Genomic DNA, 26,362 nt, shown 5'->3' with positions numbered 1-26,362 from the left:
ACCGGGGCGCTCGCTCCCCTCCCCACACCCGCCACGCGCCGAGTCAGCGGCAAAGCGGGCGCACAGCCTTAATTAGAAGCGGAGCGAGAGACGGACCCAGGCGGCCGGGGACAGCGAGGTATGGCCCAGATCGGGACCTCGGCTCTGAGCGCTCCTCTGTCTAGGGCGCGGATGAGGAAGGGTGGCCAGGAGGACGGAGGGTGCAGGGTCAGCGGCCACCGAGCTGCCTCGGGGCCTTTAAGATATCTGGACCATTGAAGGGTGGGGGAGTGCGGACCCTCGGCAGCGCGCCGGGAAATGAAGCCTCGCTGGCCAGGCGGATGGGCTGAGGACGCAGTCCCCCGGTCTGCGGGTCACCTGCACCGCGGAGAGAGAGGGGGCGACGGCTTTCCAGGCAGGGCGCGCCCACCGCGGTGGGAACCGGGCACTGGCGCCAGCCCACCCGCGCCAAGGGGGACGAGCGGGCCACGAGTCTCCCGACACTGTGGCGGCAGCACCAGGTCGCCTCCGCGCCTGTCTTTCGCACGTGCCCGCGGCTCCCAGGCCATCCGGTGCTGCCGGGGAGGCGCACGGCCCCCTCCTTCATTTGCACGGGGACGTCACGGGCCCGGGCGCGCGGGGACCGAGGGGGTGGGGCCGAGCCGCGCGCATGCGCCCTGCGCCCGGCGGGCGTGAGGGCGGGCCGCGGTGGCGGCGGCGGCGGCGGCCACGGCGGCGGCAGCGGCGGCGGCGGCGGGCAGCGAGCGAACCGCGGCCAGAGAGAGTCTGCAGCAGTAACCGAGCCATGGCTCGAGCTGGCGAGCGGCGAGGGCAGGCAGCAGCCGCGGCGGGCGCGCGGGCCGCGTCCGGGGAGCCAGGGGCCTCACAATTCTGAGAGGGGCGAGAGGGGGCTGAGGGCGGGAGGGTTAGGGGGCACCGCGCTCTCCCAACGGCGCGGATCGTTTTTTTGGAAATTAATATTAAAAAAAAGCCGAGGACGCAGAGGGGAAGGTGGGGGCAAGAAGGAAGGCGAGACACACACACACACACGCACGCACACACGCACAGAGACACAGAGCCCACAACGAGAGGAAGGCAGGAAGCAACATTCGCCGGCAGCCGATGTGAAGACCGGACTCCGTGCGCCCCTCGCCGCCTCTGCCCGACCACATCGATGTGGTGTCCGCCGCCCGTTCGCCCGGATCACGATGAACGCGCAGCTGACCATGGAGGCGATCGGCGAGCTGCACGCGGTGAGCCATGAGCCGGTGCCCGCCCCGGCCGACCTGCTGGGCGGCAGCCCCCACGCGCGCAGCTCCGTGGCACACCGCGGCAGCCACCTGCCCCCCGCGCACCCGCGCTCCATGGGCATGGCGTCCCTGCTGGACGGCGGCGGCGGCGGCGGCGACTATCACCACCACCACCGGGCCCCCGAGCACAGCCTGGCCGGCCCCCTGCACCCCACCATGACCATGGCCTGCGAGACTCCCCCAGGTATGAGCATGCCCACCACCTACACCACCTTAACCCCTCTGCAACCGCTGCCGCCCATCTCCACCGTCTCGGACAAGTTCCCCCACCATCACCACCACCACCACCACCACCACCACCCGCACCACCACCAGCGCCTGGCGGGCAACGTGAGCGGTAGCTTCACGCTCATGCGGGACGAGCGCGGGCTGGCCTCCATGAATAATCTCTATACCCCCTACCACAAGGACGTGGCCAGCATGGGCCAGAGCCTCTCGCCCCTCTCCGGCTCCGGTCTGGGCGGCATCCACAACTCCCAGCAAGGGCTCCCCCACTACGCCCACCCTGGCGCCGCCATGCCCGCCGACAAGATGCTCACCCCCAACGGTTTTGAAGCCCACCACCCGGCCATGCTTGGCCGCCACGGGGAGCAGCACCTCACGCCCACCTCGGCCGGCATGGTGCCCATCAACGGCCTTCCTCCGCACCACCCCCACGCCCACCTGAACGCCCAGGGCCACGGACAGCTCCTGGGCACGGCCCGGGAGCCCAACCCTTCGGTGACCGGCGCGCAGGTCAGCAATGGAAGTAATTCAGGGCAGATGGAAGAGATCAATACCAAAGAGGTGGCGCAGCGCATCACCACCGAGCTCAAGCGCTACAGCATCCCGCAGGCCATCTTCGCGCAGAGGGTGCTCTGCCGCTCCCAGGGGACCCTCTCGGACCTGCTGCGCAACCCCAAACCCTGGAGCAAACTCAAGTCCGGCCGGGAGACCTTCCGGAGGATGTGGAAGTGGCTGCAGGAGCCGGAGTTCCAGCGCATGTCCGCGCTCCGCTTAGCAGGTGAGCCAGCCCTGAAGCTGGGCGCACGCGGGGATGCCGGGGACCAGGCAGCCCAAGGGACCAAGGGAGGGAGGGAAGGAGAGAGGGCCAGGCGCATTTCATCTTGCCTCCTCCTTTCCTCCAGTTGGAGGTTCACGGGCTCGAAGGGGCCCGCGTGCGGCTGCGGGAGACGACCGCCTGCCTCCTCCAGTTCTCTGCGCCTTGGGCTTTGGAAGGCTCTGGGAGCCCAGCCGCTCGGCCTCGGTGATTGCAAGAACGCATTTGTGCCCGGAAGGGCGCACAGCCCAGGGCTCAGAGAAGTCCGCGCACCCGGCGACACGCGCGGTCTGTGCGCCGCTTTTCGGTTGAGCGCTCGGGGTTCGGGAAGAGGGAAGCGACGCGTGCGTGGAACTGCGTGCGGCTGCTACGGGGCCGCTACTCCTTGGCACACGTCCGGCCCTGGGCAGCAGTGTGCCGGGGCTACCCGTCTGGGTCTGGCTGAACTCGCTGCGTTGACCATCTCTGAGGTCTTTTCATGGGCGCCGGCGTGCTCCGGGGAGCCACGCTCTGAAAGTTTGGGCAAACGTTCCGAAGCCGCGGGGGCAGCAGGGGAGGGGGGAGGTGTCACGGACGCTGCCTGTTACCATGCACTCCGCGAGTGGAACGGGTTTTGCGGAGGATAAGGAACCAGGCAGGCAGTGCCGAAGTCCGGCACAGGCGGCACAGCGATAAGAGAGTTGCCAGCCAACGCAGGGACCGCCTTCGCTGCCCACTCGCTTAGGACTTTGCATTTCGTTTTATTCCTCTTTGTGATCCCCCCCCCCCTCGTCTGGATTCCGGAGCAGGATGGTGGGGGTGTGTAAATGACCTCCAAGTCTGAAAGCCAAGCTGAGGGCTCGCGCCCAAACCCTGAGCCTTCCGCGGGAAGGCACCCACGGCGCTGCGCAGACACTGCGCTGGGTTCCCCAGGCGGCCTACGGGCCCATGGGAGGGCTGAGGCCAGCCTGAGAAGCGCCGGGGATTTCAGGCGGATTCCGTGACCCACTGAGGGTGGAGGACCTAACGGGAGATAGAGCCGAGTGCAGCGGAGGGCGGACTGGGTTTCCTGGGACCCGCGCGGAGCTTGCCAAGTTGAGTGACTTCGGGGGTCTGCGCCCCACCACCACCCCATCCTCATCTCAACTGGGCGCCCATGCCTGAGCCTCAGCAAAGAGAAAGGCAAAAGCCGGAATGAGGGTTTGTTAATTAACTGATCGTTCTCCATTAATTCGTCCCTGGAGAACGAGAGGCAGTCAATCCGCCCTGAGCCGGGGGCACTGAGCCGTTTCACAGTCTAAAATCAAAGCGCAAGGCCGGAGCCCCCTCCCCCACTCCGTGCCTGCCAATAAGAAGCCAGGCTGGAGGCTGGTGCCCGGGAACCGGCGCTTACAGCCCAGTGCGACCCGAAGCGCTCCTTGGGGCCTGGGGCCTGTGTCTTGCCAGGGCTTCCAGCCCAGCTCCGAACTCTATTGCCGCGGGAAAAGTCCTAATGCTGCCGGCACCCGGGCTGCAGAGGCATGGGGGTAGGCGCTGACCGAGAAACCCCAGGCCGCCGAGGTTCGGGAGAGGCTGGGGCATAGAAGCTGCTTTCCTTCCGACTTCTTCTTTACCCAAGCAGTCCCCGAGAAATGTGGCAAGGAGGTTGACCTAGTGAAGGGTAGCCTGCACCCCATGATGCCACTTGATCCCAACTTCAGGGACTCTCCTTGCCCCACTGCCTTCTGTCATCTACAGACTACCGGGTTCTGTTCAGACACTGCCCTCAAGCCTTGGAAACCCGGCCTCACACCCTCTGACCTCCAAGCTTGGAGACCCGAACTTCAGGGACCCCGCTGGAGGGGAGGCACCCAAGGTCTGCCTAAGAGCTGGGTGTTGGGTAGCTGCTCTGGGGACCCAAGAGGTCTCCAGAGGGGCCGCTTCCGTAGCCCCCAGCGGCGCCTTATGGTGAGCCATGCTGCCCTCGGCCCAGGCACGTGGTCTTTTCCTCGAAAAAGTGGGAACTCTGAAACCTGGCTGGGATGTCGTCTCTTTCAGTTGTGTTTCTTTGATTTTCAGCACAGAGGGCTGGGACGAGCATGCCTGTGTCCATCAGGGCCTTATGCAAGGAACCTGGAGCAATCCCGCAGCTACAAAAACCACCATTTCCTTCTAAGTCTCTCATTAACATTGTCTTTAAAAAAAAAAAAGTGAAGTCGTTTTTCTGAGCCCTCCAAATGATCAGTGCATTCCCTGAGTAGTTACAGGACACCTTGGCCCTGGCAGCAGAAGCTTAGTGCCTGCTCGCCCCCGCCCCCAGCTCCCACTTGCCGAGGTGCCCCTTGCAACTTTGCTGGGGCAAATGTCCATGTGCACATCCATAGGGGCCAGTGCTCACAGAGGTGGGAGCATGGCTTTTCCAGGTCCCTGTCTGTGTCCCCGTGCCACAGAGTCCAAACACTCTGCCATAGGGACGCCTTCCCCTCCTGAAATTACAGGCTGGTGGAAGATGGGTGAGAGGAGGAAACTCACCAAATTAACTACCTTTTTTTAAAAAAAATCAGTATGTTCTCTCCATGTAATCCTTGCTGCTGCCCCCATTACAGAGCACACTGCTCCTGGTCCCAGGTAGGGTGGGGGACTGGGCTGGGCTGTGTGGGTAGGTGCCCCGCCTCTGACGTGGGCGCCTATCAAGACGCAAGGAGATTAGTTTCCAATTAAAGATTCCAGAAGGCTTCTGCGGTAACTGCCGGCACAGAAGAGGCTGCGACGCTCACCCACCCACCGCGTCGGATTCCCGAGGCAGCAGCGCAGCAGGCTGGAGGTTCAGGCGGGGGATGGGGGGGTACTGGGCCACTCTGACCTTGCCCAACTTGGAGAACAGGACACCTCCAAACTGCATGGGGGTGAGGGGTGCCCAGCTGGGCCTCCAGCACTGGGGCCTGCACCCCCTACCTGTCCTGTGTTTGCCTCCAGCACGACCTGCAGCAGACGCTGGGCTTGGGGGAGAGGGGAGGCAGTCCTGAGAAAGTCCTGCCCAACCCAACCTGGGCCGTGTTTGCCTTGAGTGGCCTTGCGGCCTCGCTGATTGATAACTGGCCCTGAGCAAGTCCATTTGCTTTTTGTTAATGTTTATCCCGGCAGGTGACATTTCAGCTGTCCCCTGCAGGAGTGCCATGCTGGGCCATAGAACAGTACTTCCTCACTCTGCGAATACTCCTGGTTGGGGAGAGAAGCCAGGACTGGGCGTATGGGACATGGGAGCCAGCAGGACTGCGGGGGCCCAAGAGTGGGAGGAGAGGGCGCCAGGCGCTCTGCTGTCCCTGCGCTTGGCCTCCAGGCGCCACACATCCCGAGTCGCGCAGCTGCTCACCGCGCTGTCAGCGTAAACAAAGGGCCAGCGGGGCGCGCCCGACCGTGTCCGCCTCCAAGCCTGGGAGCCAAGGGGGCTGCCTGAGGGGTGCGCCTCTTCCGAAAGCCTGGGGTGGTCTCCTCCCAGTGTTGATCGGGAGAGACGGAGCAATCCAAGAGCCTGCTGGGCCGAAGGGTGGCAGTGCGCTGGGGTAGTCCATGGGGACACATACATACACACACACACACCTGCCCTTTTCAAAACCAAAAGGTATGGCTCTTGGGGACAGTCTCCAGAAAGCCAAGCATCTTTCTCACAGCCCGTGTCTGCCCCTTTGAGGGTGTGGGACAATACTTCTTTCTGTGCAGTGCCCATTAGGGAGCACAAACCCAACGAGGCCAGGAAGGTGGTGGCATGGGGTGAAGACTGTATGGGGGAAACCTGCTTGGGGCTGGTGTGTGTGTGTGTGTGTGTGTGTGTGTGTGTGTGTGTGTGTAGAAGGGTCCCCTGTCGACTGCCCCCCCCCCAGGAGGCCCGATGGCTTTTGTTTGTTGACCTTGGTGTCGTCGCAGCTAGGATGACTGCCAGAGACAATAAACTCCATGGCCTGTTGAGGAGGTATCTGGCTGTCCCACCAGCAGGTGCAGCCCTGAGTGCCTTGAAGAGCGATGCCAGGAGCCCGAGCCACCCCTCTGCCCCAGGGCACGGCGTTCACTGGAGACCCAGCTCAGCTATCTCCGCCTGCCACGGACGCTTGGGTCGGACGGTGCTGACAATAGCACAGCTGTGTTGTAGCAGCAAAGCGACTCATGAGCGCGTCTTTCTTGCTCTCTAAAGCCCAGAGCGCGTCTGTCTTTCTCTTCAGGTCTTGATCCCTCTGTGCGCCAAAGGGAGCTGGATTCCTGTGTCCTGATTCCCTCTCTTTGAGTTCACCTGCTCTGGGCAGGCGAACTGGATGAGCGGCGGAAGCCGCGTGCGCCCCCTGCAGGCCGCGAGGCCCGGTGCCAAGCGAGTGCCTGTTCAGCCCGCTGCAAGAGAGGAGGAATCCGACCGCGTCTTTGTTTTTAGAACCCGGCAGTCCTGGTGATTTTCAAGACGACGACCGTTTTGATAGCAACAGGGTCTGGGGAAGGAAGAGGAGATCCAGAGGCACTGTTGAGGTCCCTACCGATGCCTGAATGTTACTTCTACTGATGGAGGTAACATTTCCGTCCCCACAAAGTATACCCCAACTCTAACCTCCGCAAAGGAGACATGCTTTTGGATTGTCTGTCCGAATTGTACTTTTACTGGCTTCTTGTTGTTATAGAAAAGCAGGGGCAGTGTAGAGAAGGTGACCCTGGCAGTGTGAAGTCAGAGGTTGGGGCTGAAGGATTAGTGGCTCCTTTGTTTCGTGGTTTCCCCTTCCAGCTAACTGACAGGAGTCGGGAGGCAGTCCCGAGGCCTTGAGCTTGGAAGCCTTTGTTTCCTTCCGGGTGCGGTGGGTGAGAAACCAAGGGGAGGCGGCCGAGCCTGGGGCTCCAGGCTCGGCGTCAGGACCCTGGACAGGGCGCCGCCGCGGAGTCGCCCAGCCCAGTTCCTGGCGGCTAGGATACTTTGCCTAAGCTGCAGGGAGAAAACGGAAATTCACCGCAGATACTCAGAAACTTGTGTGTGATATTCACGAGCTCGTCAGACAAATGAGAAAATACCAAACCGCGTCGATCAGATGAGTGATCTTTCGGTCCCTTCACTGCAGCTTTGTGTGTGCGTCCGGGTACACGTGCACACCTGCTTCTGGCATCAGAATTGGTGTCCCTGTGGGTGTGACAGAGGTTGGATCATTAAGCTAAAACGTTCAATTCAGTCCCTTTGATCCGTGCTGGGGAAAATCTATAGTCATCTCTAATCTACGAGGTCTTTAAGGAGGTTGTTACTCGGGTTGTTTTGATGTCATCATTTCCACATTCCTGGCAAATTCAGCTAATCAAACAGAGGCTGCTACGCAAAGTTCTCAGAGGAAATCGTTCTTACAGGGCATATTGGTAAAATGTATTCCTGATTTTCTTTTAAGAAAGAAAATCCTCAAGTCTAAGAAAGGTGAGTAATTAAAGAGGAGGCTCTCAGCTTCCATGGTTAGAGGCCTTGTCCTCCAGCTGAGTACTCTGTGGACTGTCTATATGGGAATATTTAAAGTTGATATTTTAACTCAACCAAAGATCCTTGATGGATGGAATGAGAAATGACTAGTTTCATTTCAGTCCTCACGACAGCAGCAGGATTCCCCACTCTTGACAAAATTGAACGGCCCCCAACCTCGGGAACCAACAGAAAGAGAATCTTATTGGAGTCCTGTTGCCAGTGGATACACCTCTCATAAGGCTGCAGCAAAGTATTCAACAAATATTCATTTGATGTTGTTTTCATTATGTCTCTATTTAAATAAGATTAATAATCCCCTTTGGGAGGAAAAAGCCACCTTATCTTTTATCAATAAGATTTTATGGCTTTTTATTGCAATAACTGCATGCTAGTACTAATAAATGCTAATACTAACAGGACGCTAATACTAATAGTAATAAAGCTTAGTTTCCCCTGAGATTATACGATTGGGCTAGGTGACTAGACCAATCACAGAACAACCTGAGGATTTTGATGACAATATATAAATAGCTTATCATATATGTCCCTCCCAATAAATGATACATTATTATAAAATTGAAACAAAATCTAGAAATTTTCTTCTCCTTTCGTAGTAGCTTCTGAGTAGAACCAGACCCTAAAGTACAGCTCATCAGATTTGTCACAGCCATCGATTAGGAAGGAGCTAAAAGTTTGTTGTGCATGTTTTATCTGTTGAATGTTGTGGTAGGAACATCGATAGTCTCATTTAATTACTCACCAGCTATGCTAGTGGCTCTCAAATCCTACACATTGGAATCACTTGTCTTCGAGACATTGAAGACAAAAAGAAAAAATGATGTCTTGGGCATGGGGATTTTTAAGAACTTTAAGGTGAATTTTATGTGCAGAAAAGTTTGGGGCACCCCTAGACTACATGGAAGTTACCCTTTCCTTTCCTTGGCACTCTCCTCAGTGAAGTTTAATAGTTTGCCTGGGCAACATGGCTGAACAACACTGGTTCCTTGAGCTCAGCTTTCCCAGTTCAAAACCCAGAACCTTCTTACCCTCCAACCCAGGCTTCTATTACCAGTATGGGTCCACCAGGTCAGTGGCAGCAAAATGTGGAAATGTCTGATAAACACCAAATTTAGAAAATCTCTGCATAATGAAGTTCTTGAAATTAGAGAGAGAGTATGTGTGTGTATCTTGCCTCTGGGGCTCTCAAATGGAGTTACTTATGGAAACTTATTTCTTTTTTACTCAAGACTTATAAGAGAGCTATTTTATTGCTCTCCTTTGAAGAAGCAGCCAGAGGGAATGTAATGGAGCTAGACGTGCAACCCAAGTCTCCCTTTCCATTTGTTCACTTAAACAATTATTGATGTGCAAGACACATCTCATTAGATGTGGGTAGGGCTGGTCCATTGGGACCCATGCCTGGAGGAGGGCCCAAGAGCCCAGATCCTCCCAGACTTTCCGGCATTGGTGTTCTGATCAGGGCTTGGGTAGCGCTTACATTTCTTGGCTCTACATCAGGGCCTGCCTCACCATTCCAAAGCTTGCCCATTACTCATGTTTTAGGACTCCACACAAAAAATATATTGAATAAAACTGTATGTGTGTGTGTGTGTGTGTGTGGAGAGAGAGAGAGAGAGAGAGACAGTGAGACAGTGATAGAATGACAGACAGACAGAGGCAGTTGTCCAGAGGGCAACTTACAATTTCCTCAAACCCTGCAAATTTCCAGTCACCCACGCGTTTCTCATCTTCCTTTGCATATGCTAAGGAGTAGTCAGGATCAGCAGTTTCTGAAATCACTGCTTTCGTTTTCACATCTGGTGATGATCTCATAGTCCCAAAGAGAGGTTATCGGAGGAACACAATAAACTGTGTGCTTTTCGCTTTCTTTCCTGTCGTCTTCTAAAACAGATCAATGGGGAGAATTAAATAAACAAACGAAGGAAGCACGCCACCTAGTGACCTCCGTGCTCACTGCAGGTCCCGCAACTGGAGTGCGTGCGAGGAGTGGCTAAAGCGATTCAAGTATTGATGGAGTCACAAAAATCGTTCATTAAGGCAATTTAATCTTTGCTATTAAATGTCCTTTCAATTCATTTGGGGTAATTAAGATGCAGTTAAAGTGATTAAATTCTAATTACTTATGCTAGACAAAGACATATTTGTCACACTAATGCGGTTAACTAAGGACTCAGAAAGAAAGTTAACATTTACTTCAAATGATGCAACTGGAAAAATCAGTTCCTCTTTTCATCATTAATCCAGTGAGCTGGGTGATTATGTAATGGTGCTACAAGCTCATTAAATAGGGGAAGTACTGATTAAAATGACTGCTAGGAGGAAACTTGAAGTGTTTCAGAACCGTTTGGTCAGCATTTCTAGGCAAAATTACTCAGAGTTCTTTCCCGGTGGAGACCCCCAACCCCCAGAGATGGACAGCCCCTGAGTTTTAGCCTGACACTAAAAAGAGGCATGCCTCACAGGATGCTTGCTTTATCAGCCTACAGAGGCTGTTAAACCAAAAGGGTTTGTTTGTTTTCATGATGAAGGGGTTCTGGGATGGAAAGCATGGAGGCAGGTGGGCAGGTATGGGAGGAAGAGAGTTCCTAAAGGGAGCGGCCCCAGAATGAGCATTTCCCCTGCAGGTTTCAGAGGCCACCTTGTGTCCCAGGAATGCCCTTCCTGCTCCCAGTTCCTATCTCACTGCTCTGGATGGACAGGGACAGACTGCCTGCACAGGACTGTGCCACATTCGATTATTATGCACATTCTGACACCTGCCTGGCACCTCTGCTACCAACCAGTCTCTTGTCAGTGTTGTAAAAACCAGCTTCGGTTCTAAACTTCCAGAGCACCGAGGCTATTTTGCCAGTCTCCACATACAGATGCATTTAAACTTGGAGAATTTTTGCCTTCCTCACACAAATGACTTTGAAAGGAGGTGCCTAGTGTTTGCCTGGTAGGGGCCAAAGGAAGGCAGTAGGGTGATCCAAGGACAAGAATGACCCGTGTGATAATTGGGGATTATTTTTTCTGGGAGACTCGCATCTTTTTAGTAGTTAAATTGGCGAGTTGAAACCAGGATTGCGGAGGTGATATCTTCCCCCTGTTTATCCCCTTGAATAATACTATCCCTGATCACTTACTTCATCAGCAAAGGAGCTAAGGTTAGCAAATCCATCAGTCACTTAAGTAAAACAACCACCTTCTAAAAATAAGTTGGTCGGTTTGAATACTTACTGACTCATTGCAGTCTTAAATTACTAAGAAAATAAAGCCTCTGGATTAAGATTCCCGCGCCCTGGAGGAAGGTTCTTGCAGTAATTAGCTCTCAGATCTTGTCAGGGAATTCAGCCTTTCTGGGCCAGCCTCCTTCAGTGGAAAATGAAGGGTTTGGCCCGAGGCTCCCTTCCAGGCCACACCTTCTGTGAGTGGTGGCCTCAGTGATGACTGCGCATCCTCATGAAGCCCAGCTGTACCCAGGTGTCTTATCTCAGTTTACAGCTTTGTCCCCAACATCAGGACTCAGCAGGCCAGGCTCCCCTCTCAGGAGGTCAAGTGAACATAGGTGATGCAGTCAGAAGTGCTGCCTTCTGGCACAGAAGCACCTGTGTCCCTGTAACACAGTTGCTGGCAAAGATAGGGACCATTAGAAGCTCTTACGCACTGCTGCCAGGCTTGTAAATTGGCAAACTTGATTTAAGAAACTGATTTGGCTTCATCTTATAACCCTGGACCTCCACATATCTAGCAGTTCTACTCACTGGTACCTACTTGTATTTTAGATAAACTCACAAATACTCCTAGAGATGTGAAAAGACTAAAAATAGAAAAATTATTCCTAGAGAGAAGAAAACACCTGGAAACACCCTAAATGTTCACTAACAAGGAATGCATACATAGATCTTGATGCAGTCATGTAGTGCAATAGTGTACTGTGAGGGCAAGATTGAGCCACAGTTATACACGGCATCGCTAAGTCTTGGGAAGAATATTGAGCTTTTTTTTTTTTCAGTTAAAACTGTAGAAAACCACATCAGAGCAAAGCCATTTTTTATGAAGCGCAAAAGCAAGCAGCACTGAACAGCTCATTGTTTAAGATGCATAGATGTGTGCAGAAATTACTTTTTAAAAGCCAGAATAATACAAAATCAGGAGAGTGCTTACCTTTGAAAGGGAAAGGTCAGAGATCAGGAGCGAGAACCAGGTGTAGCATCACAAGACAGCGAACTTTCTAGTTCTTTTCTTGGGCGGCAGCCTCATAGGTACTTTTTGTTACTGTGCTTCTGATGTTACATACACTACATATGGTTTTGCAAGCAGCAGCTAGTTTTTTAACTTTTGATTTTGGAGAGGAAGAGATGGGTTTTGTCTCGTTCTTCAACTCAATTTGGCGCAAACCAACCCCAGGACATTTTGCATTGCAATTTAGGCAAGTCCTCACCCAGTAACAAAATGTCAGCAACTGTTGAGAGGGTGTGGGAAGTGAAAGAGGAAATTGCATTGATGTGGAAAGAGGGGTTAAATTCTACATTCACTGGAGCACCTGCTACAGCAGACTCTGTGCTCAGGACTGGGGATGGAGGGTTCAACACATTTGTCCTTTGGGACTCCCAGGCTAGTGAGGTAGAGAGCCACCATAGAGTTGTTCACTTGAGATGGGGTGTGTGTGTGTGTGTGTGTGTGTTCTGGGAAAGTGAAGCTTAGAGTGGGATGAAGGGATAATTGTGAAGATCAGGAGGAGGAGGAGGACTAGGGTCCGAACTGGAAGAAGAGGTTTCCAGGCAGAGGGAGCAACAGTTAACATCCCTTTGCAGATTTCTTGGATCTGCTTTACAATGAAACTGGAAGCCTGTTCTTCCCCAAACAGGCGGTGGTTTTCAGTGGTGAGGGGTGGTGGACAGAGGATTTCATATTCCTCTTGCAGAGCAAACCATATTGGCGGGAGAGAAGAGACAAGAGAACATGTTATTTGGGAAAAGCTTCCCAGGTGATTCTAATATAAGTCCAGGTTGACAGCTAGAATATTGCTATTGAGAATTTAAGAATAAATGACTCTTTATTTTTATCCTCATTTACTTGTTTTATGATTATTGCTGGAATAACCTATAGCTCCATCACTTACTGTTGTGAGTGTGTGAATTTGCATCATATCTTTTACTTCTTTTGATCTTTTTGAAATCTAAAGATCACTCAAAAATTCAGAATCCCTGTAGGAATAATTGACTCCACATACTCCTGCAGCTAGAAGTGTAGGTCCTTACCACTCAAAGTGCAGCTCTTGACCAGCAACATCAGCCTCACCTGGGAACTTGCAAGAACTGTAGACCTTCAGGTTCCAGCCCAGACTTAAGGAATCTGAATCTGCCTTCTAACAAGACCCCAGGAAAGTCCTATGTACATTAAAGTCTGAGAAACACCACTGGGGGCCCCATTATATCGTGCAAAACCCTCCATTCCTTCAGTCACTCAGACATGGGTGCAGTGCATCCTGTGTACCAGGCCCGGGCTGAGTGCCAGGGCAGGAAAGAAAGCAAAGTGATGATGAGTGGCATCCTGGCAAAGCTCCCAGGAGGGCGAAGTCTTGGACAAGTGCTGTGATCCAGGTGGGAATACAGTTCTGTGAGAGTAAGAGAGGAAACCAGGAAGAGACGGCAGAGAGATGACAAAGGACCTTGTGTGTCTGTGCCTGCCAAGGCATCTGGGCCCACAACAGCAGGAACTAGAGGGAGGTGCAACCTGCTGCGGGCCAGAAGGCTCAGATTTGTGTTTGGAAGCATGCTAGGGTGGGAGGTGATGGGAAAAGTAGCAGGGGACTAGCTGGTAGCTGAGGTGTGTGTGTGTGTGTGTGTGTGTGTGTGTGTGTGTGTGTTGGGGTGATGATGGATTATAAGGGTCTAACCAAATATCATTGTCAGCAAGGGTGGAGGAAATGGGTGGGCAAAATTCAAGAGCTGTTTATAAAATAAAACAGAGCAGACATGGTAGGAAATGGAGATGAGCCAGGACCTGACCCTGTGGCTCTGGCTGGGGAGCTGGCTGTGTAGAGACGCATGTATATATACACCTTCAACCACAGAGTGGAGGTACATAGACACATGAAAAGTTTCAGACTAGCCCACCCTCTCTAAACCCTTTCCTAGCAGGCCTGAGCTCCTCGGCCTCTGCACAGCTTTGAGGTATCAAATGAAGAAGATTTCTCTGCCTCATCCCAAAATGCTACTTCCTGGGCAAGAGGTGCTGTGGGCGTGATGCTGGTGAGGTTGTCTCTGTGGCTCAGTTGTCATTTCCCAACAGTGGTAGGGAGTGGTGGTCACGCTGCAGCCAGCCGACCCCTTGCTGGTGAGCAGGCACCCCTGAAGAACCAGGTAAAAGGTTAACCCAAGGTCGTCCCGCCTGTTGGAGAACAGAAGCAACCCTCAGCAATGGCAGGTCAGAAGCTTTTGTCTATGAGTGAAGGCAGCGGAAAGAGACAGAAACACAGCCCTGTTGGCAGGACCAGGGTTGACTAGTCTTGGTTTGAGTCACAGATTAGTCTGTGACAGGAACTAAGCATTGTAAAGGCAGGTGCATTTTTATAAGAAAGCAAAATTTGCATTTCTCTCATCTAATTGTTTTTGCCATGAACTCCAAGTTATTTTTTTTAAAGACTTATTTATTTACTTGAAATTCAGAGTAACACAGAGAGAGAAGGAGAGGCAGAGAGAGAGAGAGGTCTTCCATCTGCTGGTTCACTCCCCCAGATGGCTGCAACAGCCAGAGCTATGCTTATCTGAAGCCAGGAGCCAGGAGCTTCCTCTGGGTCTCCCATGCAGGTGCAGGGGCCCAAGGACCTGGACCATCTTGTACTGCTTTCCCAGGCCGCAGCACGGAGTGGAAATCACAAGTGGAGCCGCTGGGACTCGAACCGGTGTCCATATGGGATGCCAGCACTGCAGGTGTCAGCTTTACACCACTGTGCTGGCCCCTGAGCTCTGAGTTTTTAAAAATAACTGTTTTCCACTGATGTTTATTTTCAATATATATTACTTGCATATCATTTTTTTTTTAAAGTTAACCTTAGAAGGGACCCAAGGAACACCAAGTTTTCCTTCCAACACATTTCCACATTACCTGGTCCCTCCCCCTTAGAGGAAACCCCTGTACCAGTTTCTCCTGTAGTCTTCAGAGACAGTCCACGGCTTTTCAAGGGTGTGAGTGCAAATGTGTGTGTGTGTGTGTGTGTGTCTTTAAAAAAACTGAGGGCTTCTTCCATCTTACAAAGAGTCACTTTCAAGGGAAAATAGCAAATGACTCTTACTTCCTTTAATTGTTTTGGTTGACAGTTGCCTCCTAGAAATATATTTACATGCTCAGCCAGGAGCTGCCCCATGCAGTGATTTGAGAAATGAAATTAAAGAGAAATAGCGCAAGTGAACACCCTTCTTGGTAGATTGAAAAAATAACCCCAGGTGCTCCAACTGTGGTCCCCTTAATCCATCTCTTTCATAAAAGCCAACCCAATGTATAAAACTTGTTCAGGGGCAGTGGTTTGGCATAGCAGCTAAGATGCCTCTTGGGACTCCCACATCCCATGTCAGAGTACCTGGGTTCTGAGTCATGGTTTCACAATCAACTCCAGCTTCCTACTCATGCACACCCTGGGAGGCAGCAGGTGCTGGTTTAAGTGGTTGTGTCCCTGCCACCCATGTGGCAGACCCAAATTATTCCCAAAAGTTCCTGGCTGGATCCCTGCTCCTGGCTTCGACCTGGCCCAGCCCCAGCTGTTGCAGGTATCTGGGAACTGAACTCCAGATGAAGATCTCTGTCTATGTGTCTGTTTATTCCTTTATATCTCACACAGACGTAATCACAATATCATTTTACAACACTGCTTTTAACACAAGGGTAGAGATTTTTCCCCAATAACTGTTCTACTATATATGTATAATTTTCATTTATTCCTTTTTTTAAAAAAATATTTATTTGAAATGCAGAGTTAGAGAGAGAGAGAGAGAGAAATCAATCTTCCTTCTGCTGATTCACTCCCCAAATGCCCACAACAGCCAGAGCTGGGCCAGGCTGAAGCCAGAAGCCAGGAACTTCCTTTGGCTCTCCCATGCGGGTGCAGGGACCCAAAGACTTAGGCCATCTTCTGCTGCTTCCCAGGTGCATTAGCAGGGAGCTGGCTAGGAGGTAGAATAGCCAACTCACAAACCAGCGCCCATATGAGATGCCAGAGTTTCACTTAGTGGCCCAACCCATTATGCCATAACACGGGTCCCTCTATCCTTCTTTTGTCATGACATGACTTATAACATTTTTTTACTATTTGTTGCATAATTACTATATTCAAGCACCTTGAATCTTATTTTATAAGTTTTAAAATTACAGTGCCCTTTTAAAAATAGCTTCTTATATATAAGTACTAGCTTATATATAAATACTAGCTTATATGTATAGTACTTATATATAAGTACTAGCTTCTTATTATATAAGTACTAAATATATATTTTTAAAAGATTTATTTGAAAGGCAGAGTTACAGAGAGGCAAAGGAAGAGAGAGAAAGCAGTCTTCCATCCACTGGTTCACTCCCCAGATGGCCACAATGGCCGAAGCTGAGCTGATCCAAAGCCAGGAACTTCTTCTGGGTCTCCCATGGGGGTGCAGGAGTCCAAGGACTTGGGCCATCATCTGGCCCAAGCAGAGAGCTGGATCAGAAGTGGAGCAGCCAGGACACAAACCTGCACCCATATGGGATGCTGGCACTGCAGGCGACAGCTTTACCCAGTACACTGCAGCACCAGTCCCAATACTATATATTAATGAAGTACTAGAATTACCCAAAACATGCCCACATCATTTATGTGTAAGCATCTTTCTAATCTTTTTTCAATGGGATGATATGTATGTGTTGTTTTGTCATTTTTTATTTGTTTAAATATTTTATTCATTTTATTTGAGAGTTAGAGTTACAGACAGTGAGAAGGAGAGGCAGAGAGAAAGGTCTTGCTTCCATTGGTTCAATCCCCAAATAGCCACTACAGACAGAGCTACGCCGATCCAAAGCCAGGAGCCAGGCACTTCTTCCTAGTCTCCCATGTGGGTGCAGGACCCCAAGGTCCTGGGCCATCTTCTGCTGCTTTCCCAGGCCGCAGCAGAGAACTGGACTGGAAGAAGAGCAGCCAGGACTAGAACTGGTGCCCATATGGGATGCCAGCGCTGCAGGCAGAGGATTAACCTACTGCGCCCCTTGTCATTTTTTTATTTAAAAATTCCATATTAGGGGCAGGCATTTGGCCTGGCAGGTAAGATACTGGTTGAAATGCCTGTATTCTCTGTCTCAGTACCTGTACTCAATTTCCATCTCCAGCTTCCCGCTAAGGCATACCCTGATGGCACAAGTGATTGTGTCCCTGCCTCCCACATGGGAGACCTGGTTTGAATTCCTGGCTCAGCCTTCAGCCTGACCAGCCCAGGCATTTGAGGAATGAACCAGGTGGGTAGGAGTGTGCTCACTCTTTCTCTTTCTCTTTCTCAGTCACTCTTGCTCTGCCTCCCTTCCTCCTGGTTTCTCTTTCTCAAATAATAATAATTAAATTTATGCTGGAGTATTTGAAAAATTTAAAAGAATTCCTGATAATTGCATCATCCTGCGCTAATGCTTTTCCTCTGCTCCAGGAGCACTATTTTTCAGAAAACATTCTTTTTTTTTTTTTTTAAGATTTATTTATTTTACTTGAAAATCAGAGTTATACAGAGAGAGGAGAGGCAGAGAAAGAGAGATCTTCCATCCACTGGTTCACTCTCCAGATGGCCACAACAGCCAATCTGAAGCCAGGATCCCAGAGCTTCTTCCGGGTCTCCCACACAGGTACAGGGGCCCAAGGACTCGGGCCATCTTCTGCTTTCCCAGGCCATAGCAGAGAGCTGGATAGGAAGTGGAGCAGCCGGGACTCGAACCAGCGCCCATATGAGATTCCGGTACTGTGGACAGTGGCTTTGTGCACTACACCACAGTGCCAGCCCCTCAGTAAACATTCTACAGCTCTCCTGTTTTACAGAATTCTGTTTTATGCTATAATTTAGCCAGTTCACCTGTCTTAGACACTTAGACTGGTCCACAAATTGGTGGGATAGGACAAATTTTTATGATTTTCTAATATTTTAGAAGTATAATTTACATAACATTTCCAAACAAGCTCTCCTATCATTGAACATTTCAGTTGGAACATTCATATCCATTCACTGGACATTTCAAACTCTGTTCTATTTATGCCATTATTAATGAATGACAGCAATCAGGAACACTACACCTGAAGGTTTACTGAATATTTGTTTTCTTCCTCCAAAAATAATTTTTCTCTAAGAATTAAAGCAATACATATTCAATGTAGAAACTTCAGAAACCATGGAACATTATAAACAAAGAGTAAAATCTCCCTTAGTATCATATCCAGAGATAATACTGACTTACCCACTGACATGTTTGAAGAATGCAATTCCCTCTCTTTTTTTTAAGATTTATTTATTTATAAGGCAGAGTGGCAGAGAAGGAGAGACAAACAGAGAGAGAGAGAGAGAGAGAGAGATCTTCCATCCACTGGTTCACTCCCCAAGTGGCTACAATGGCTGGTATGGTCCAGGCTGAAGCCAGGAGCCCAGGGCTCCAGCCAGGTCTCCCAGATGGGTGGCAGGGATCCAAGCACATCTTCCATGCTTTGCCAGGTGCATCAGCAGGGAGCTGCATTGGAAGCAGAACTGCTGGAACTCAAACCAGGACTCTGATATGGGACGTCAGCATTCAGGTGGCAGCTTAGCTCTCTGCAGCATGACACCAATCCCCAGTTCCCTCACAAAAGAGCTCCTCTATGTGTTTATCTGATGGTTCTTCATAATTATCTCTGAAATTACTTATATAAAATTCATTTTAAATCTTTATTTTGCATGATGTTTAGTTCATGGAGGATTTATGATTGAATATATCTTAATATAATTAAACATGATTTAAAGCATGATTTTAAATTTTTTATTCTGCAATTATTTCAAATTTATTAAATGTTGCAAAAATCAGATAGTGCAAAGAATATCACTGTACCCTTTCCGTTGGCCAGTTGCCCAGTTGTTGACATTTTACCCTGTTTGGTTCACTATTTTCTCATGCATGGGAATTTTTTCCTGAACTGTTTGCCTGTAAGTTACCTAAGTCATGGCCCCTTACTCCTAAATTCTTGATCCAGTGATGTTCTTTCTGGCAGCCTTCTCCTCTAGCATACCTTTCTTAGGAAACATTTCCACAGTGTTTCTTTGTCTTTTGCCACTTTGAAATGTTTAAAGTGTTCCCTCTTTTTGAACTAGAGCATCCTTCCTTTGTGTTTATCTGGTGATTAGGCTGAATTTTATGATTTCTTCCCAAGAAAGATGCAAGAGGAGAGGGTATCCTCCTTGGGGATCACATTCGGAGGCCCACAATGTCTGTCTGTCTCTCACTTAATTGTGAGTTTTAATTTTGATCACTCAACCAAGATCCTGTTTGGTTTCTCCACTGTATAATCACTGGATTTTTTCTCCCACACAAATAATAAGCAATCAGAGGGGAGATAGTTTAAGACCGTGCAAATATCCTACTCCTCATCAAAATTCCCCATAGATGTAACATCCATTGATCCTTGCCTGATCTAATCTTTATCACAATAGATTTAAAATGATTTCCATCTCCGGCATGCCTGCCATGTTTAACATTCTGCTTTGAGCTCTCTGCAGTGTGCAAGAGCCCTCCCTTCTCTCCCATTTATTACTGGCGTGGACTTCTGCATTCCTTTCCCAGTGGCTTATAATTCACTTATTATGCTTAACTATTCTGGTGCCCACGTTGTCCTAGTTCTGACTGGTGGAATGCCCTTCAGTCTGGTTCCTGTGTCCTTGTGACATATGCCCTTTTCCTTCCTTGGGTCCCTTCTTTAATGAGCCCAGGGTTATTTTGGTGGGACATGGTGTGAAGACCAAGATGACTTTGACACTTGTAGTGCCCATGGCTTTTAGGATGACTTTGTTATTTTATTGTTTCAGACAAAACCAGGAAATATATGCACTTATATTTGTGTGTGCATGTATACAAATAGAGACCAAGCTGCCATTTGCAAGGATGACATCCCATATCAGAGGGCACTCTGGAGTCCCAGGCACTCCGCTTCCAATCCAGCTCCCTGCTAATACCCCTGGGAAAGCAAAAGATGGCCCAAGTCTTTGGGTCCCTTATTTAAAAATAAGCCTGATATATCTTAAATCTTAGCACTTAAACATGCATTCACTATTTTAAAGATTCATTTATTTAATATGAGAGGCAGAGTTACAGACAGAGAGGGAAAGACAGAGAGAGAGGTCTTCCATCTGCTGGTTCACTCCCCAAATAGCCGCAATGGCCAGAGCTGGGCCTATCTGAAGCTGGGGCCAGGAGCTTCTTCCGGGTCTCCCACACAGGTGCAGGGTCCCAAGGACTTGGGCCATCTTCCACTGCTTTCCTAGGCCATAGTAGAGAACTGGATTGGAAGTGGAGCAGCCGGGACTGGAACCAGCACCCAGCTGGCATGCTGGTACTGTAGGCAGCAGCTTTACCCACTATGCCACAGCTGTGGCTCCTTTTCTCTCTTTCTTTCTTTTTTTTTCTCTTAGGATTTATTTATTTATTTGGAAAGCAGAGTGGCAAAGAGAGAGGGAAAGAGAGAAGATCTTGCATCCTCTGTTTCATTCCCCAAATGGCTACAACAGCCGAGACTCGGCCAGGTTGAAGCCAGGAGACGGGAACTCCATCCAAGCTTTCCATGTGGGTGGCGGGGACCCAAGTACTTGGGCCATCTTGCACTGCTTTCCCAGGCACATTAGCAGGGAGCTGGATTGGAAGCAGAGCAGCCATAACTCCAACTGGCACTCTGATACAGTGTGCCAGCGTGGCAAACCACTGCTTAACCTGCTGCACCACACTGTCAGCCCCAAGAGTTTTTCTTGCTTTCTCTTATTCCCTTCCTTTCATCCACAGTGAGAACCCTGGCACCCAAAACCTGCTTCTTTTTTTTTTTTTTTAATTTATTTTATTTTTATTTTTTTTATTTTTTGACAGGCAGAGTGGACAGTGAGAGAGAGAGACAGAGAGAAAGGTCTTCCTTTTGCCATTGGTTCACCCTCCAATGGCCGCCGCGGCCAGCGCGCTGCGGCCGGCGCACCGCGCTGATCCGATGGCAGGAGCCAGGAGCCAGGTGCTTTTCCTGGTCTCCCATGGGGTGCAGGGCCCAAGCACTTGGGCCATCCTCCACTGCACTCCCTGGCCACAGCAGAGAGCTGGCCTGGAAGAGGGGCAACGGGGACAGAATCCGGCGCCCCGACCGGGACTAGAACCTGGTGTGCCGGCGCCGCAAGGCGGAGGATTAGCCTAGTGAGCCGCGGCGCTGGCCCAAAACCTGCTTCTTGCTCGCTCTCTTTCAGACAAACACACATTTACTCATTTGCTCAATCCTTAGTACATAATGCATCTAAAATAGTTCCAAAATTGCTTTACCTATATGTATAAAATAAGCCTGCTCAACAAAAAATTTAGGTAGGGTTCATTTTCAAACCCCTTCATACTCAAATCCCATGCACTTCAGCATCACTGGGGACCTTGTTCGAAACCATACAGAAACAAACTCCGGGGTAGAGCTGAGTAGTCTGTTTGTTAATAAGCCTTCAAAGTGTTTTTTTTTAGATTTATTATATTTATTTGAAAGACAGAGTTACAGAGAGAGGTAGAGACACAGAGAGAGGTCTTCCATCTGCGGGTTTACTCCCCAGTTGGCCGAAACAGCTGGAGCTGCATTGATCTGAAGCCAGGAGCTTCTGGGTCTCCCACATGGGTGCAGGGGCCCAGGACTTGGGCCATCTTCCACTGCTTTCCCAGGCCATAGCAGAGAGCTGGATCGGAAGAGGAGCAGCCGGGACTAGAACCGGCGCCCATATGGAATGCCAGTGCCTCAGGCCAGGGCTTTAACCCACTGAGCCATAGCACCAGCCCCTCAAAGTGATTCTATAGCATGCTAAAATGTGGGCAGCACAGCCCAGACTATGCAGTATGGGTCATTACATGTGTATGTAGGAGACATCATCTACAGGAACACTTTAAACACACTCCATATGTAATAGCCATTAGCCCAGCCCAGTGCAGGTTAATGGTCCTCTGTACCAGCATGGGTATGGAGATGTAGATATAAAAGAACATCAACCTGCAGTTTCTTGGTTCAGGAAGGTGGGTAGTCAAGGGTGGGCACAGCACCCCTTCTTTTCCTCTCTCTGGCTGTGAAATAGACCTTCCAGCCCCCTGACCCCCCCCAGAAGATTCTCCCCAGCCCCACAGCTGCCTGCCCCCCACCTCAGGCCTTGGCACCAAACCCAGATGTGAAGATGGAGACAGTCCTGCCATGTAGTGCTTAAAGGCTCACAGTTGGTGATGAATCGAATCCTTGCCCTGTTCCCATGCAGCTCCCTCTGCATTGGGGTCACAGAGCAAACACCTCCACCTGCAGCCGGGGACACCATGGGCACGTCTGCCTCTGCACTTGCCCAACCCCATACATCGGCTGCTTGTCCTCTGCCAGACTCTCTCTGACAGCCCATGTCACTGGATTTTAGAGGACCAATTTCATCTGGGGAGAGGGAGGAGGGTTACCTGGACCTTCCCTAAGCCAGCCCCCACATAAGCCTCAAAGCAGGCTTTCCTAGACCTGTAATAATAGGAATAACCTGTGTCCCTTTTCTAAGATGTGTTGATTTGAAAAGCAGAGAGATGGCAGGGGGCAATATCTTCCATACACTGGTTCATGCCCCAAATGGCCTCAATAGCATGGGCTGGTCCAGGCCAACGCCAGGAGTCTAGAACTCCATCTGTGTCTCCCATGTAGATGGCAGGGGCACACACACTTCAGCCATCTTCTCCTGACTTCCCAGGCACATTAACAGGGAGCTGGATCAAAAGCAGAGCAGGCAGGACTCAAGCAAGATGCTGGTGATGCAAGAGGTGGCTTAACCCACTGTGTCACAATGTCAGCCCCCTGTGTCCTTTGTAAAGAACAGATTCCCAGGTCCCTACCCTAAAATTTTGGTGTGGTCACTGTGTTTTTGACAGGCTGATTCTTTTGATCTTGGAAACTTTTAAAATACTGGCGAGGAGCAAGTGGCTCTCCAACTTTATTGAGCATCTAAATCACCCAGGAAGCATGCTTGACATGTCTGTCTGTGGACCTGCGCTCAGAGTAGGTATAGGATGGGGTTCCAAAAGTGCCTTCTGAACAAGCTGCCCTTTGATGCGCCCGGCTGGCATCGATGCATTTGGCCCACACCTTAATTAGAGCTCATGCTCCAGTCTCAGGGCCCTCGTTACTCAGAGTTTGGTCCCGGACAGGCGTCACCTGGGAACTTGTTAGATGTTCAGGCTCTCAGGCCCCACCCTCACCTGACACATCAGCATCTTCACCTTAACAAGGTGTGCGAGCAATCTGGGATTGAGAAGCACTGATTTAGAGTAGTGGTTCCCAGGCCGGCCATGGGTCAAAGTCACCTGGGAGCTTTCACACATCCCAGGCTTAGGCCTCAGCTCCACCGAATAAATCAGGATCTCAAGAAATGGGTCTTTTGTAAGTTTTGTAAGTTTCTAGGGTGGTTCCAGTGTGTAGGCAAGACTAAGAACTGCTGAGGATCCTTCGGCCTCTCCCTCTGCAAATCCAGGCCGATCTGGGAGCCTGGGAGAAAGTAATGACACCTTTTTTTTTTTTTTTTTTAAGATTTATTTCTTTAAAGTCAGAGTTACACAAAGAGAGGAGAGGCAGAGAGAGGAGAGGCAGAGAGAGAGAGGCAGAAAGGTCTTCCATCCACTGGTTCACTCCCCAATTGGCCGCAACGGCCGGAGCTGTGCCAATCCGAAGCCAGGAGCTGGGAGCTTCTTCCAGGTCTCTCATGGAGGTGCAGCGGCCCAAGGACTTGGGCCATCTTCTACTGTTTTCTCAGGCCATATCAGAGCTGGATTGGAAGTGGAACAGCCAGGACTCAAGCTGGCACCCATATGGGATGCTGGCACTGCAGGTGGTGACTTCACCCGCTACACCACAGCATCGGCCCCAGTAATGACACCTTGACCAAGGACCCAGGGCACCAGGCAAGAGGCCCTACACAAGAAGTACATGACTTAGAAGTTGCCAGAGCAAAAGAAACACAATGGTATTTTATTTCACCTTCATGGGGGTCCTTTATATCTTGAATTTGAATTTCCCCAAGACTACTCCTAAGGAGCCTTCTCATTAACTTGTTGTTATGGTCTCCACCAGACAAACTCTGGATATTTGCTGACTTTATCCATAAGTCTGATCCTTATCTCCTCTATATTTAACTAAGCCCTACATGGGCCAGTCAACACCCAGGCTTAGCAAGGACACAGACAGTGCCTGGACACCCCCTAGAGAATGGGCTATTTACCCTACTCACTCTTTGTAATGTCCCACCTTAAGTTAATTTCCTTCTGCTCCTCCAGTACTGCCTGCAGCCTGCTCCCTCCCTGGGCCTGAACCACACTCTGGCTCAGTCACAGGACTGGCAGCAGTAGAGCGTCCCTCACCAAGGGCTCAGCGTCCTTCCTTGGCCTCCAGTGTTATAAGTAGCCCCACAGCACCATTAAGCTGCTTCAGCATCAACCATCCAGTAAGGGATTGAGGATGTGTCATGGGACTGTATACACAGTTCAGAAGTTAAAGAATTTCATCTCAGATGTCTGTATTTTTCTTTTTTTTTAATATTTTCTATTTAATTTTTTTGAGAGAAAACTGATTATTCCCCTCAAATGCCCATGATAGCAAGAGCTGGGCCTGGCTGAAGCCATGAGCTGGGAATCCAATCCAGGTTTCTCACATGGGTGGCAGGGACCCAACTACTTGAGCTACCATCTGCTGCCTCCCAGGATAAAGAAGCCAGAAATTGGAGCAGAGCCAGGACTGGCACTCAGGGCCTCTGATCATCTTAACTACCAGACCAAATGCCCACTCATCTTAACTACTCGACCAAATGCCCACTCTGGTTGTCTCAGTTTTCTATGGAGCCAGAGCCAACTTATTTCTCCAACTGTGAAGTTAGGTATGCCAAGAAATAGTCCATGGTCAGGACTTACCGACTGTGTAAGAGCAGTGAGTAGGTAAATAAGTAATTATATTCTCCCAGAATGGGAAACAGAATGGAGAAGGCTTAGCAGAAAAATGAGATACTTGGACTTGCTCACATGGGGAGCTTTTTTGCACAGAAAACAGACAGGAAGGACATTCTGAGTAGAGAAACAAAGGATAGAAATGGGAAAGTTCATGATGTCTTGAGGAGTTCTGCGCAGTGTGGCTGTGGTGGGAGAAGTGGCTGAAGTTGGAGTGTCAGGGTCCTTGAATGTTGTGGTAGGGCAGCCGCTCGGAGACTTCTTCCTGGGCTTCGCTCTTGTGAAGCTAACTGGAGAACGCATGTTATCAGAGGAACGGCATTTACAGTTTGATCCAACAGATCACTTTCCAGAAATGCAAGCAAGGAAAACTTCACTAACTTGAGATTAATTATAGAAAATGTTTGATGACTCAGTGAAAAGTCAAAATTGTAGATTATTTTTAAAGGAATTCTATTTTGTAATTTTCAATTGCTGTGAATATTATAAAGTAATATTCATAGCTATTAATTACAGAAATGTGATCAATAAACTTTACAATTCACTGTGGGCCTATATGAGCTAAAAATGCATAGCAAGCATGTAATTCATCAGTATGCCATCTGCTTTGACTGTTTTGTAGGATAAACATTGGCAATGGGGCATCCATATCATGTATTTACAATTACTGGAGTTCAAACTTATGAGGGCCTTTTTAACATGAAAGATAATGATGCAATAAAATTCTAGGAGACCAGGCATTAACACAAGTTTAAGAATTTAGCAATCAGAATTCTTGTAGCTTCCTTTGAAAAACAAGCCACGTTATCCTTTGCAACCAATCAAACAAGCAGGTGCAAGGCAGCTGGTTCTCTCCTTGTCAGAGTCTATATCACAGGGGAGCACTTCCTGGAGGGAGCCTCAGGTTGGTGGGTATCTCTTCCTGCAGGTGTAGAAAAGCTCATGGCTGTGCCCCAGGTGTGTGTGCCTGGCTGAGCAAGCATGGCCAGCAACAGCATAACAGGTATCACTGGAGTAGGAAATGTATTCATTCATTGGAAATGCCCAGTTCAGCTTTCTGGCTCTGGTTCAGCCTGTGCCTACTGGAACACCAAACAAATGAGGGAAGACAGTGTGTGTGTGTGTGTGTGTGTGTGCGTGCGCCAGGGTTATGTGTTGTGCTTCTCTGGGCCCACACCTCTGCTCCTCACAATACTATCCCTGCACCTACCACTGGCTCAAATCCAAGCTTCCCCATTTACAGTCAGGGTGACCTTGGGCTGGTCCCTTAGCCTCGCAGAGCCTCAGGCCTCTCATCTTTCGTTTTCTTTCTTTCTTTCTTTCTTTCTTTCTTTCTTTCTTTCTTTCTTTCTTTCTTTTTTTTTTTTCTTGACAGGCAGAGTTAGTGAGAGAGAGACAGAGAGAAAGGTC

General features: G+C 50.1%; 1 protein-coding gene across 2 annotated transcripts in view; it reads left to right on the top strand.

Moving 5' to 3' along the window:
• Nucleotides 1-705: 705 nt before the first annotated feature.
• ONECUT1 (one cut homeobox 1) overlaps nucleotides 706-26,362 on the top strand; it is a 44,923-nt gene continuing 19,266 nt past the window's right edge. Inside the window, exons 1-2 of one of the 2 annotated variants that reach the window (XM_070053370.1) lie at nucleotides 706-2,292; nucleotides 4,366-4,689. In XM_070053370.1, the coding sequence (XP_069909471.1) occupies nucleotides 1,188-2,292; nucleotides 4,366-4,514 (1,254 nt within the window). In that variant the 5' untranslated portion in view covers nucleotides 706-1,187 and the 3' untranslated portion in view covers nucleotides 4,515-4,689. Of the gene's footprint in view, nucleotides 2,293-4,365; nucleotides 4,690-26,362 lie in introns of those variants that run through there. The other variant, XM_002717743.5, reaches the window with a different exon arrangement.

Source organism: Oryctolagus cuniculus, chromosome 12 (assembly GCF_964237555.1).
Source record: "Oryctolagus cuniculus chromosome 12, mOryCun1.1, whole genome shotgun sequence".
Lineage (NCBI taxonomy): Eukaryota > Metazoa > Chordata > Mammalia > Lagomorpha > Leporidae > Oryctolagus > Oryctolagus cuniculus.
The sequence above is the reverse complement of the archived record's forward strand: the minus strand, read 5'-3'. Positions and strand labels throughout refer to the sequence as shown.